The sequence below is a fragment of the Corvus moneduloides genome, chromosome 7, assembly GCF_009650955.1.
Source record: "Corvus moneduloides isolate bCorMon1 chromosome 7, bCorMon1.pri, whole genome shotgun sequence".
In the NCBI taxonomy this organism is placed as follows: Eukaryota; Metazoa; Chordata; class Aves; order Passeriformes; family Corvidae; genus Corvus; species Corvus moneduloides.
Window position 1 is genome coordinate 17,723,015 of NC_045482.1, and position 14,215 is coordinate 17,737,229.

Here is a 14,215-nt window from a genome sequence, read left to right on the forward strand (position 1 = left end):
GTACTCCTTTATTTGTAAACAGCAGAAAATGCTTTGCATTGAACAACGGGAAGCTGATTTATGTGAAACCAATAAGCGGTCTCTGTTAGAGTACTGTAGCACAAAGCAGTGTTAAAATTAAAATTCATAATTGTATAACTACTTTCCAGATTATAACACGTTTTCATAATTACAACCATGAGATACGACCTTTCCCTGTTGGGTAGTTTTGCTTACCTTTTTATTGGTATTCTTAGATTTAATTTTCCAGGATCCAGAGATCTGTTTCTACTATCATGACTCTAAAGTGCCATTGAAAATAACTCAGTTCTTCAGAATTAGGAAAAAGGAAGCTGACAATTAAGGAGTAAGTATGCCAAAAAACAGATATGTGCTCTACTAGCAATTGAAAGGGAAATTCAGCCTGCTTTATCTTGCTTCTTAAGTGGAATTACACAAAATAATAAGAGTTGATTCTGATAGTAAATGTATTGTTGAAAATCACTGCATTATTTATTTCCAACAAATTCCATTTTCAAAGATTTTATTTCCAATATGAAGTTTTGGTGATGCATTTTTTCCCTTTAAAAAATAAGAGGGATTTTGGGTTCCAGAGAAAAGTGTCATGAAATGTTTTTTAGAATTCATTACTTACTTCCTAGCCTGTTGTCATTCAAAGTTGTTTGGAGAGGATGACTCCTCTGGGGCAGGTGTAGGTCCACCTTGTTCCATGAGGACTTTCATGTGATATAGTTCTTGGGAATTAAATTGTGAAGTGACTTTAGCTAGAAGGAAAGGAAAGAATGAGCTCAAGCCTGCCTGCTTCCTCCTCCCAAGTCCATACTATTTTCACACTTCATGTAGATGAAGTAGTCAGTTTTTGTCATCTCTTTTGTCATCATCCAGTTTTCTTGATCTCCTGTTGCCATGGAGTGTTAACACACTTGCGAGGATGGACAGAAAAATGCTTAAGGAGCATTCACCTGCAGCAGAAGGGAATGGTTAAAAGCAAGATAGGCAGATTGAGGTAGTCATTGGAAAAGTATTTCTTGATCAAGCACCCCCCTGCCTGCATTGAAACTGGGAACTGAGTCAGACCCCTGTATGAGCCAATAATGCCTGACAACATCATTCTGTGTAATCTGTAGCCAGTGTTTCAATTATTAGTTTTATTGCACATTAGTGTTTGGTGAAGCACCAGCCTTGATCCTTAATCTCTGCACCATGACCCTATGCTAAAACCCAGCAAATTTTTAAAACCTGTTGAGAAGGTACGGGTGGCCACACTGGAGAACAGAAGAGGGGCTCTCAGTGAGCACTGTTCTCAGCTGTATTGGCAGGACTGAGCTAAATTGGAACACTGTGATCCAGCTGCAAAGCACATACCAATTCCACCCAGAAGCTTGTGACAAACTGTGCTTGTCTTTGGTTTCTGACTCAGGAGAGATAAAAATACCTCTGCTGCAGCAGGGAGAGCGGTTGCAGTGCGGCAGCCTGTGCCGGGGGAGGGAGGGCTGCGCGCTGGCTGCCTGCACAGGCAGGCTGTGCACAAGGGAAGGTCCTGTGGCACCCTACATCTCAGCAGGGTGGTCAGCCCCACGGTGTAAAGCTTTGCTGTAGTCAGATCAAGGGTCCGTTTTTGCTGTCTCTGACAAAGACTGTTCACACATGCTTGGAGAGCACCAGAAGGAAAGGGGCAGAGTCGAGTGGCCACCGAGGTGAATCCTCCCGGCTGTCAGTGCTCAGCTGAGGGAGCCGCCTGAGCTGGGCTGCCCTGGTGGGCAGCTCCGGGTGGATGTGACATAGTCTGCCCTGCTCCTCTGTGAGCCCCTTGATTTTGGCTCCTGTGGCAGTAAGTTCAAGGCTTTTATGGTTGTGCGAAATAGTTTCCTTTGGTTTGTGTGAGGGCTGGCCAGGACCCGACTGCCCTGTGCACATTTCATCGTCAATTGCATCCGTCCAACTTCAGGTTTTGGTTCAATGGGAGACTGTGGTCATTCACCTTCTGCTAGCATCTGTAAATTCCTAAAGAGAGGCGCCACCAGCAGTTCGGGGTTCAGGTCTTTGCTGGGTGGAGTGGTGAAATGAACTTGGGGTGACATTTGTGTTCACAGCTGTACAAGATGTGAGACTGGTGAGCTTGTTTTCACACGAAAAGCACTGAAAACCGTACTTTTAAGGGAAGAGTGGTGCCTATCAGCGGTCACATCACCCGCTCCTGGCCGTACCTCCTGGTGGACAGGCCATGTCAGACGGGGAGCTCGGGGTGAGCCGCTTCCCGCCGTGTGCCCTGGGGCTGCTGGTCGCTGCCCTACCTCCCGCGGCAACCCCCCGGAGCGCAGCGGGGCCATTTTATAGCGGTGCGTGCCTCGTGCGGCGGGTGCCCCTCCCAGAGCCCGCCGTGCCGGGAGCCGTGCCGGGAGCGGCGCTCCGGGCGGGGCCGGGCCGGGCCGGGAGGGGCCGCGCCGCCCGCCCCGCCGGGGCCCCATTGGCTGCGGCCGCCCCGGGGCGGGGCCGCTCCGCTCCGCGCGAGGCCGCGACGCCCCCGCGCCGGGCAGCGGGCGGGAGCAGGGCGCGAGGCGTGCGCGTCCCCGCGCCCCCCGAGCCGGCCGCCGCCGATGGAGGGAGCGGCCGCGGGCTGCGCGTCCCCGCCGCTGGCTGCCGCCCGCCCCCGGCCCGCCGGCCGCCTGCCGGCAGCGCCGAGCCCCGCGCCCCGCCGAGCCCGTGCCCTCCATGGCCGCGCCGCCCGCCCCAGCAGCCTAGGCTGCGGCATGGTCCGCGCCGCCCCGCCAGCCTGAGTGTGACACAGCCGGGCGCGGGCGGGCCGTCGCCTCCACGGCAGCATGCCGGCCAGGGAGCCCTGGGCAGCGCACCGAGGCGGCGGCAACGCGGGGCACCGCGCCGGGCACGAGGGCCGGCAGCGCGATCTGCTGCTCGCAGCCTTGGGCATGAAACTGGGCGCTCGCAAGGCGTCTGTGACAATCTGGCAACCTCTTAAACTCTTTGCTTATTCGCAGTTGACGTCGCTCGTCCGAAGAGCAACTCTGAAGGAAAATGAACATGTTCCAAAATACGAGAAGGTTCATAATTTCAAGGTAAGGCGTTTTCCTACCTGTTTTCTTTTTTAGATGCAGGGACTTTATCTCGTGTTTTGAAATGGGTCAGGTATTGCAAGGAAATGGTATGTATGCAGATTGTGACTTTCTAGGAACTTAAAAGCTGCAAGTAAACCTGATTGCCGGTTGCATCAATTAGGCGCGTTAGAACATACGGCAGAACTGGGATTTTGTTGTTGGCTGCTTGTGTGCACACATTTGTTTTGATAATATTTGCCATATGTAGGCTATCTCTTATTTAGAATCGGTTTGTACTGAGATGCTAAAAGTGAGAAAAACAGGTAAAGTTTTCTTTCAACTCAAATGAATGTAGTCCAGTTTTACTATTAATGCCAAAAAATGTCTTAGATCTATAGTTAGAATATTAAATTGATCTTATCTCAGTTTGTCGCTGGCAAATAGCTTTGGAGGTACGAAGTGTGTTCTGCTGCATCTGGATTGAGCAGATGGTCTGCATTTCCCTTAGTTCCTGGCTTTTCTCCTGTGTCAATGAATTGAGTGTGTTGAAACCGGCATGGCTTATACCATGGGGCTGTTGGACATGCTGGCATCGGCAGCTACCTTGTGTTTTAATAAAATTTACTGTGTCTTCTGTGTAGGTTCTAATTATTAATTGCTTTAAATAACCAGTATTCTTTGGTAAGAGAGATACATGTCAATACAACATATTCGTGTTTTGTAATAAGTGTCCACTAAGGACTCAGTCATGTAACCTTTTGGCGGTCAAAACATTTGATGATAGGCAGTCTGAATTTTTATTTAAGAGAAGGGGAGATTGTTAATATAATATGGGCATCTGATAATATAAACATCTGCTAAATGTCTCCTATTTTCAGGTTTGATTTCTATCACACACACACACACATGTTGGAATGTGGGAATGTCCATATGCATGCCCATACATTAATTTACCTGTCCTCCATCTGATTTTATTTAAACCACTTTCTGGCTTTTGAGTGCAGATAATCACCAAAAGCGGAAACGTTATGTGACCAGGATGTTTTGTTTCATCTGAGTTCTTCCATAAAGCACGAATTTGAAAACCATGTAGAAAATGGTTTGTAAGAAGTGTTTCATATGAATGCTTGGCATAACATAATTGTGCTGGCTGTCAGTTCAATGCAGAGCATTTTTTCACAGGCTCCTGAGGTGTCCTAAATATCTGCAACGTCTTGCAATTTTCATTTGTTCCTTAGAGTTTGAAGATAATTCCTGCAGATGCCAGCAGATCATGATTTTCCATGTACTACAGTGTATGTAGGATAATAAGTATTTAATTTTGCACATCTGTGTTCCCTAGTTGCTTTTCTTTAACAGCCTGAAACACATCTGTTTTGAAAATAATCCGATAACCTGATTTTCATTCATTTGGGTTTGTTTATATCTTTTTCTTCCATAAACTGTTTATGGAAAGCTTAGGAGCTGTGAATTTTCCAGTCTTTTCCAAAAACAGACTGTGTGTCTGCTCCAAGGTCATAGCCATGGCCCAGACTTTCCACATGGATTGTTTTCTTTATAATAGTTGTACTGTAGTTCCTTTATACATACTGTTGCCAGAAAAATATACCTTGAGAAGTAACTCTATTCTCAAGTCACTGTGAAAGGCGACCCCGGCCCAGATAATTTTTGCTATAAAAAACTAGCAGGGGACAAACCCCTTACAGGGCATGCTTCTACCAACCTTCCCACTGAAGGAATGCTGCTGGCATTCATAAACTCTAAATGTGGCCACTCTCCCATCAGAATAAAAAGCAAAAACATAAGCTCTTAGTAATTTCTGTGTTATGGCTTTAAAATGGTGGCCATCATTAGCTCGTGTGCTTCTCTCCTTTATAATTTCTTTGCATCTGTCAAATTTTTTTCCTCACATGTATAGATGTCATAATTTAAAATGTCTGCACGAGTCTCCCAGGTTGCCTGCCAAGTAGCAAATCTGTCACCCATGCGGAGAGGAAGGGAATGTCAGGTCCAGAGTCTTCAACCTAGACTTTTGAGACAAAACAAGAAAAAACAACTTAGAAATTAAATAAATTTATCCAGTTCAGCTAATCAACAGTGACTGCTGTCCCCAGAGGCTCCACAGCAAACAGGAGGGTGTCCGCTGCTTTGTACCTCTGTGGCTAATCTGCTTTTTGTGCTGCAGGCACAAGGCACCAGATAGGGACCCCTAACCCTCTCCCAGCTGCTTCTTGGATCAGTCACATCACTGCTCACAGAAATGAAGGGGTCTCAAAAATCCTTTTATACTGGAAATGCTGCAGCATCCTAGCAGAGAGGGGAGAAATGGAGAATTGCAAATTCACAACAAGCAGCAATGTTTTCTTGGAGAAGGGAAGGTGTCAGCAGCAGCCACTCCAGAGGCAGGCTGGGGTTAGCAAACATCCCAGAGACTTGACTCCAGGCTAGGGGACCTCAGTTCTCCCTCCCCCCTGCACCTCCTGTCTCTGTGGGATGGGTAGGTGGGGACACAGGTGCCGTTTGAACCCTCAGACTGTTGCCTGCAGCAAAGCTCAGGTAGAGGAATGCGGTGGCAGAGGAGCAGCGTAGTGCATCGTCATTACAGGAGTGCAGTGCCATGGGGACGAGTGAACATGAAAGCTGCTTTTAAATCATCAAGAGGTCTCCTGAATAAATCCGTTAACCTATGTTTTGCTCCAAGGGTTGTTTGAAAGAAGAATGTAAAGACAGTTTTACTAGGAGTGCTGACATGGCAGGGGTTTTGAGGGGATTTAGTCTTACTTAAATCTCCTGGAATGTGAGTTGTCTCCTGCCTGAAGGGAACAGGCTGTGTAGCCAGGGTGACAGGGAGCTCTGCAAGCAGAGCTGGTCGGTAATGATCTCCAACTCTGTAATGTTCTCCTGGTTGGGAAAGTCTGGTCTCTCATGAGCACATGTCAAATGCAAATATAGAGTGCCTGAATTCTCTTAAATTAATCTCCATAAGTAAAGAAAGGGGTGATTATTTATAAATGTTAGTTCTGACTGAGTTTTAAATGCATGTCCTTCAGGATGAAAGCTAGGTATGAAAAGTATTTTAAGTATATTTTTGCCTTTTCTAATTTATAAAAAAAAAATTAATATTTCTGTGTTCTTCTCTATAAATCTAATACAAAAGATCCATTTTCTAGTAATTCAAATATATCAGACAAAAGAGACTTACATTGTTTGATACAGCATTTTATTTAGCTCTAATTGAATAATGGAATTTGAAGGAGAGTGTGACTTGATTGGGTCTGTCTTTTTGCATATTTGGATTACTTTTGCTTTCCCTCTGTTTACTGTGCTTTTTTGAAATCCAGCACACTGAATGAGATCTCTTGTAAAATGAATCATTAGACCAAATCAGGACAGTCACTTCACCATCCTCAAAGTTTCAGCCCCACCTTTTCTCACAGAAAGGCTTTTTCTTTCTTTCCATTCGCTTACCCATTATGGGGAATAAATCCCACAGTCTCCCACAAACGTATCTATATGGACAGGGGTGTGTGTATGTGTGTGTGTGATGGATATCAAGCTCATTCTTCCACTCAGTGTAGATGAGCAAGAGCATCTTCTATTTGGAAGGTCTGGGAGACCTGTGCTCTTTGAAGTGCTGACAAGGAGCATAGCTGAAGCCAGTGGTGTTATTTTCTTAGGAAAAGAACTTAATCATAGGGGAAAGTTCTGTAACAGAAGAGCTACAAAGTTCAGTAACTTCATAGAAGTGGACAGAATAGGTTCATACCTAGTCATTCCCATAAATTTATTCTACCCCTGGACCCTACTAATAAGAATGCTTTTTACTGTCCCTTACAATTCTCGTAGTTGTTTATATTGTCCCCAAAAGGCAATTAACTGTGATAAATTAAAATAAAATTTCTTACCCAGCTGATATTTAATCTATTCAATAAGTTTAAGGGTAGGAAGCAGCTGGGCACCTCCTGGGCAGGCAGATGAAGGAGGAGCTTGAGGAAATAGAGGAACCACAAATCTGAGGTGAAAAGGGGCCTGTGGCAAGGTGCCATGTGGATTGAAAATGAGAGGAGGACCAGGAGAAGCTCTGGGTTAGGAGGTGTAGTGGGCTCTAGGCCAAAAGAGTTAGACAGCAGGGTAATCCAAGTTGGGTTTAAGGTTTTCTCCATCTTCCCTCTCTAGTGAGGCAGTTTATTGGGGTGGTGAACACATAGGATTCCCCTTGCTCGGTCTTCTGCATTTTCCCATTCTTCATCTCCTCATCTCTCCACTTCTGTCTACATCCCATAGTTTTTGCTGATAAAAAAGATACATCTAATGAGGTACTTTCTGCTGTGAGTCCACCCTATTTGACATGGAATATCTTCTGCATCTCCTCACCACCTGGTGCTGTGCTTTTGGACTTGGGCACTGACCTCACTCCTTTGCCTGCTGTTTGCATGGGGCTGGGGAAAGAGATAAAACTATGCTTGAAAAATGTTCATGGTAAGGAGGGCAGTTTTGGAAGAGGAGCTGGGATTTATGGGGTGATATCTTAGAAGGAAGAGGAAGGTGAAAATCTGAGATTAACAGCAAGAAATCTCCTGGGTAGTGACACTTGTTAGTCAGAGCAATCACCTTCTCATCACTTGGCAAATTTAAAATAAGCCTGGACAAAACACCTTAAAGGTCTTCACTCCCCTCCAGCTTTTCTGACTCATGGGCCCTGGGGCAGTTTTAGCTCCCTTGATTGGTTACAGGTATTCCTTCGGACATCTCTGGCTCCTGATGACCTGAGCCAACAGAACACCCTGCAGGTGTTCTCTTACTCCCAGTAGTCCAAGGCACAAACCCACTCTTCTGCCTAGATTAGTGCCATGGTGCTTCACTGAAGAAAGAAGGTGTCTGTGCCTGTCTGGGTTGGACTGAAACCTGTGCTTCCATGCATTATTTTCCCCAGGATATTGTCTTGTTTCTTTCTTGAGCTTCACAAAATAGATCTATCTCCAGAAGACTTTTTTTTTGCTATCTCTCTGTGCAGTGCATGGTACTGTCACGCTGTTTCCTAGCCACTATCTTACTAGTGCTGCCGGCACAGTCAATTAATTTTAATAAATAACAGTTTAATAAATAGCAGCTTGCTAAATGAGTCAACATTCACAGCATAATTCCCTTTCAAGCCAACACTTCTTCCAGAGAGATGTTTTTCCACGGTTGCTTAAACTAAGTCAGCCAAGATGATGATGAGCCTTGTTTGTTGAGATTCCTCATCTCCCTCCTCGACTGAAGCAGTATCCTGGCTTTGTCTTTGAGGATGACCCACTTGAAAGGCCACATGGGGAGCTCCAGAGGAGACAGCATGCTTTGTCCAGAAGTAACTGAAGGTAGAACATAACCTTAAATATGCACAAGGAGTGAAGGCTCAGGTGAGGACCAGTCCCTGCTGGAAAGACTTTGCTAGTATAGACAGACTCAAGCATCACCTTAATGGAGACACTGCTGATTTTAACAGGAGTTACTCTGGCAGTGAAACTTTTACCACATCTTAGACACAAATAAACCCACCTGGCCCTGGCACAGGCCCAAATTTTACTGGAGTAATTGCATCTGTGCTGGGTGCTTTGCTAGTGTAAAAAAATCATAGCAAATTACTTCCATGCCACATGTTATTCTAACAAGAGCTGCTCAGTAGAGCCATGCCTAAACACTGGGAAACTGGGAGATGGAAAATGCAGAAGTGCTGCAAAAAGACCAGAAACTATAACAAACTCTTACTATATTAAGCAGAGCCATTTTTCTGACTTCTGACAGGAACTCATTTCTATTTCTGATGTTCTAAAAACTGGGGCAGATGTCAATTTGGGGTAAATTGATCTAGTTCCACTGAAAAGAGGATGCTGGATTTTTTATTGGGAGCAGAACTGGCGCTGGACTTATTTTCAAAATATCTTTAATTGAGCTACTGCAGTAATATGAATATTCAGAGAGAGAGCTGGGTGCCTCTAGTATAGTCCCTGGGGAGACTCAGTTTGTGTTCCCACAGATAAGAAAACCTCAGGAAATTTGATGTTTCTATTAGACTCCTAGGACTTGAGGGGAAAAAATTTGTTGAAAGGCAGGGAAAATACCTGGAGAACATACCTGGAAAAAAACTTCCACAAAACTTCTGAGGAGACTTCATCAGCTCTATGTTCTTCCTTCTGAAACTTACATTGTAAGACAGTTCAATCCAGAAAAGCTTTTAGCCACGGATGGATTTTAGTCTCCTAAGTATTTATTTAATGTTACTTGCATTTTTTTTACTTTTTTGAGGAAAGCCAGGGCTTTTCCAAAGCGGATTGCAAATAGCACAATATTACTTAAATGTTTCTGGTTTCCTAGTGCTAGTCCCTGAATTCAGGCTTTGCCACTGTTAAAAAAATAAGAAAGGGAGAGAAAGCCTTTTTTCAAAATCCTTAATCTATTTAGTCTGTAATTTCTTCCCACCACACCAACAGTTTTATTAGTCCCCATGTGTGGATCCTGTGAGTTTGCCTTGTGCACAGCCCAAAGCCAGACCAGCTCGTTTCTGTGATAAGGCTAGGAAGCGCTCTTCTGGGGAGGACTGGGACTTTGCCTCTAGAAATTTGTAGTGCATGTTATGCTCTCTCATCATCAACAGCTTTTCCTCCAAATTAGCCTTAGTATCTTGACAAAAGCATTTATTTAGGAATCTCTCAGGGGTTTGTATTCTATTTACATCATTACATATGGCGCATAAAGTACGTATGTATATACAATTTTAATTCTATGGATTTTATTCAATTTTCACCTCTAGTTTCAGAATTTTTTGTATGGAGGCATGTATCAAGTAAGTTGGACCTGGAATAAAATGCAAAATGTTCCCGTTTCCAGATGTCAGTTTAAAGAAAATCTGCTGTTCCATCCTGAAAGAAAGGTGGCCATTTTCACTCAATTTACAAGCAAAAAAGCCAACAACCTGCAATTTTCATTTTCCGCCTTGGCTCTTGTAGAGCACAGACTAACCTCAATTTCCAGTTGTTCCCATCTCTGGTGACACAGTCAGTGCAAACCAGAGAGTAAACAAGATCTGACAGCGCTTCTGGCTCCAAGTGGGTGAGGACATGGAGGGAGGTTGTCCTGCTCCACATTCTCCGTGCCCCCACCGGCGATAGCGATGCTATTTATACTCCACGCTCTGGGCGAGGCAGCGCTCTGACAGCATCTCTCCTCTCCAGAGCTGCTGCACAGTCATTGGGGAGGTCCCAGGCTGGCTCCCCATGGTTAACACCTCAGCTGGGCTAGGCAGAGCCAGCTCTATTTCTGGAGAAGGTCTGTTCCACTGGCCTCAGTTACGTTCATTTCTGTTACACCTTCACACGAAAGCAATTATCTTGCAGATACTGCTCTGCCGTGTGGGTTGTCGTGGCAGTCTCTTTGCTTCTCAGATTACTTGTCAGCAGCAATATTTTCCTCACAGGAGAATTATTGTGTGCTGGAATATTCAGAGTGCTTTGAGACCCTTGTTTTAGAGGCACTATCTAATCATCATCATAATATATACAGGGATAAATTGAAGCATTGCCCAAACTGATGGTTGAGTTTCTCACTCGTATCTCTTGTCTACTCTTCACATCCAGGCAGTCTGTCTGGACCAGGGATGGATGAAAAGGACATGCCTATTGGATGCTAGCATGGGTGCGCTCAGTGCCTGATAAAATCAACTGTGACAGGGAAAACAGACGTTAATAATACGGGCTGAGTTCATCGTTTGATTGAGATTTACAGTGTCTCCCGTATTCAATTAAAAGCTTGGTAAAGTCCCAACAGGCAGAATTCCGCCGATGGAATTGCAAATCAGCTAGGACCACTGAGCTGCCAGTCTCCATCCAGCAGTGTCTCATCATCCTTGGTAATTTGTTTGAAGAACAGTATAGCCAGCAGACCTGAACCTTTGGAGCACCATGTGGTGCCAATGCTGGGGGTGTGCCATGTGTTCAGTCCCTGGCAGACTTGGTCTCCTCTCTGAGTACCAACAAGACTTCTGCCTGAAGTGTTGGGCTCTGGTAACCCAAGAGTATAGATGAACAGTATTTTTTTCCTTTTTCAAGGTCATGTATCCCATCCCACAACAGATGGTAATGCCTGGATTTTCCAAACCCCATTACTCTGACCAGCAGTTTGGTGTGGAGGGCTGTGGAAGAGGTGCTCTGTAGGGAGCGGGGTCTGATGGAACAAGCATTCACTGAGACTGTTGAAGCAGCCTCTCAATAGAGGAAGCCTTTTTTGGATACTGTCCCAAACCACTTCTGGTTTATGTGCTTGGTGTTGGTTTTCTATAACCATAGTTTTTCAAATCCAGTTCTGTCTTCTTCCTGTCAGTGGCTTCACTAAAGCTCTGCTGATCCACCATCTTCCCTCATATCACATTTGCACAGCATTTCACTGATATTTTCTCATTCTCTTCCTCCCTGCCTTGACAAGTGATAAAATCTAAGCCTCCCAGTTAAGAATACAAATTATCTGCTGGCTCATTCCTGGTTTTCAGGTAGCAATCAAGGGTAGCTGAATAACTGCCTCGGAAAAACCAAAAGCATAAAAAATAAGTGGAGTTACAAGATGCACGGGTAACTAACTTCAACAGTGACCTTTATAGAGCCTGAGAAATAATGGGGAGAGATCTGCTTGAGGAGTTCACAGCTTGTGGTATAATCTGCTGTCAGAGCCACTGGGTCATTTTTTACTTGGTTCTCCTAAAAATTTGTCTTTTCTAAAAAAATTTTAATAAAATGCAAAACAAAAACAAGTGAAATTTTCTAACACTCAGAGTGGTTAATCACAAGAATTAAGTTTTTTTTCCTTGTGTATAAGAAAATGCCTTTCAAGCCTGAGCAAAAAACTGTTCTCCTACGTAGATCACAGTAGTTAAATGTTTATTTTACTTTATTGATAGTGCAGGAGAGTTCAAAATAGAAATGCCTAGGGTGTAAACCTAACATGAGGCTCTCCTCTTACTTCAGACTTGCAGGACAGCTTAGATTAATAGTATTTTATATAGTTTCTGAAGCTATTGTCCTTGAAAATTATCTAGACTTTTCTTTTAAAATTATTTTTTTCTCCCGGAATTTTACAAATTACAATTAAAACGAGTTTAATTTCTTCTCCCACTTACTCATTTTCCAGACTATTTTAAAAAATTACTCCCATTTGGAAAGAGAGAGAAGAAGATTTTTGGGTGGGAGTGAGAATGGAAGGATTGGGAGATATAAAACCACAGTTGGCAATCCTGCTCTCTCACATTTTATAAGACAGTAAAATCTGCATATGGCAGATGCTCTTTTTACAAGGGGAAAGAAACCCCTTGTAATTTAAGTCAGGATCTCTGGGACTCTGCTGGGTGTGTTTTTAGAAATTTTTCTGGAAAGCTTCTTTTCAGTTTTGAAAACAAAAAGTTGCTTGGCAGATTTTTAGAATGGGGAATTAAATATAAAAATCAGAATGCTGTATTAAACAGTGTCATGTAATAAATGCAGTATTGTTTGCAGGTGCTGGCCCTTGAAGTATCAAAGGGATGCTAAGGTGTTTCTTTTTAGCTGCCAGACCCCACCCTCCAGGATGAACTAGGATTAGAGGCTGTTCTGGCCTACCTCAGAAGACCAATTTTTCAGTATTTTCTGGCATCTTTTACTGTGTCTGATTTAATTCCCAGAGAGGGTGTGTACTCAGACCAGTGCAGGGTTAGGTGTCCAGTTCCACTCCACGGCAGCGGGAAGATTGATGCTCTGGCACTACTGAGCTCTGGGAAAAGACAGCACTGCTCAGAAACCCCTCAGAAACAGAGGCTTCAGAGCTGATCTTGTGGGGTTAAATACAGCAGGACTGGAAGGACATGATGACCTTTGGGCCTCCTGATTAATACTGCCAGAGACCCTCCCCGTTGCATCTCATATAAAGGATGAAGCAAGGCAGAGCATCATGGGACACAGAAAAACCTACGCTCACCTTTTAATCTGTTTTAAGTTGCAATCAGAATAATGGATAAGGAATAGTAATTTGGATGAGGCAGCATAAAGCATAGCAGGCTCTGGGTAAATCTAACTGATGATATGGAAAGGCATTTCAGTATTTGGAGGAAGCCTGGCTGCATGGGATGAGACAACAGTGCCAGTGCTGCTGAGACAGTGGTTCTGAAGGACAAACTCAATCCTGGGCTTGTGAAAGGTGACCAGTACATGCAGTGTTGGCAGGGAGGAAGAGAGTCCACCTTGTCCTTGTCATTTTTAGGTTGATGATGAGTCATGTATTCGGAGGGGCAAGCTGAGAGCCAGGGTGATGTCAGGGGAACTGGCTGTGGTAGAATCCAGGTTAATCATAGTTACCACACGTAAGAGAAACTGAGCTCCTAAAAAAAGTTCATAATATTAAAAATGGAGGCAAAAGGTTGGAGCGGCAGATTTGGGATGTGATAGACCCTGCAGAACAGTTTCTAGGGAGACTCAGGAGGAGATGAAAATATTCAGACCATGGTGGGGAGCAAGATCCCAAGAAGGAAAGATGTTCACTGCTAAAGCAGCCAGTTAGAGATTGGACATCTGAGGTTTAGTGTGTATCAGCATTGGGGACAGCTCTGGAGAAGCTAAGTTGGGTCTCCAGCACCTAAGGACAGCATTAGAAATGCTTCAGCAAATACCACATTTGGTGATTTGATGTTTGATGAATTGAAATCAACATCTACAGAGACACAAGGTAGGATAGTATAATTCTTTTTATTTAGAAAGAACTAATAATGTGTCAGCATTTTAAGGAACAAAACAAAATTCCCCCTCCTTTTCAATCAGAGATACTAAAAACAAAACAACTTACAAAACTGAAAAGTATTTTGAAAAGAAATTCTTTGTTGTCCAGACTTTTGAAATCTCATTTTTTGTTTCAATTTTCGTCAAGAGAATTTTTTGAGAAGTATTTTAAAGAAGTATGTTTGGGGGGGAATTTGACCCCCCCTAAAAAAAAAAAAGATGACTGAAATGATGCCTTCCTTTTTCCCTGAAGAAGTTCTGTTAGTCCTGCGGGCATTAAAGCATAGTGCTTTGCTTGAGGATATTAGAATGTTCTTATTCTGGGAAGGGAGCACTGCCAAAAACTTGGATAAAAACCACCAGGCTGAGGAAGAAAGCCAAAAGGATGTGGGT

General features: G+C 44.0%; 1 protein-coding gene across 1 annotated transcript in view; it reads left to right on the forward strand.

The window, feature by feature from the left end:
- The window catches only part of CHN1 (chimerin 1), a 96,629-nt gene that overhangs the window by 63,981 nt on the left and 18,433 nt on the right, over positions 1–14,215 (forward strand). The window contains exon 7 of the mRNA XM_032114099.1: positions 2,997–3,074. Coding sequence (XP_031969990.1) covers positions 2,997–3,074 — 78 coding nt within the window. The remainder of the gene's footprint in view (positions 1–2,996; positions 3,075–14,215) is intronic.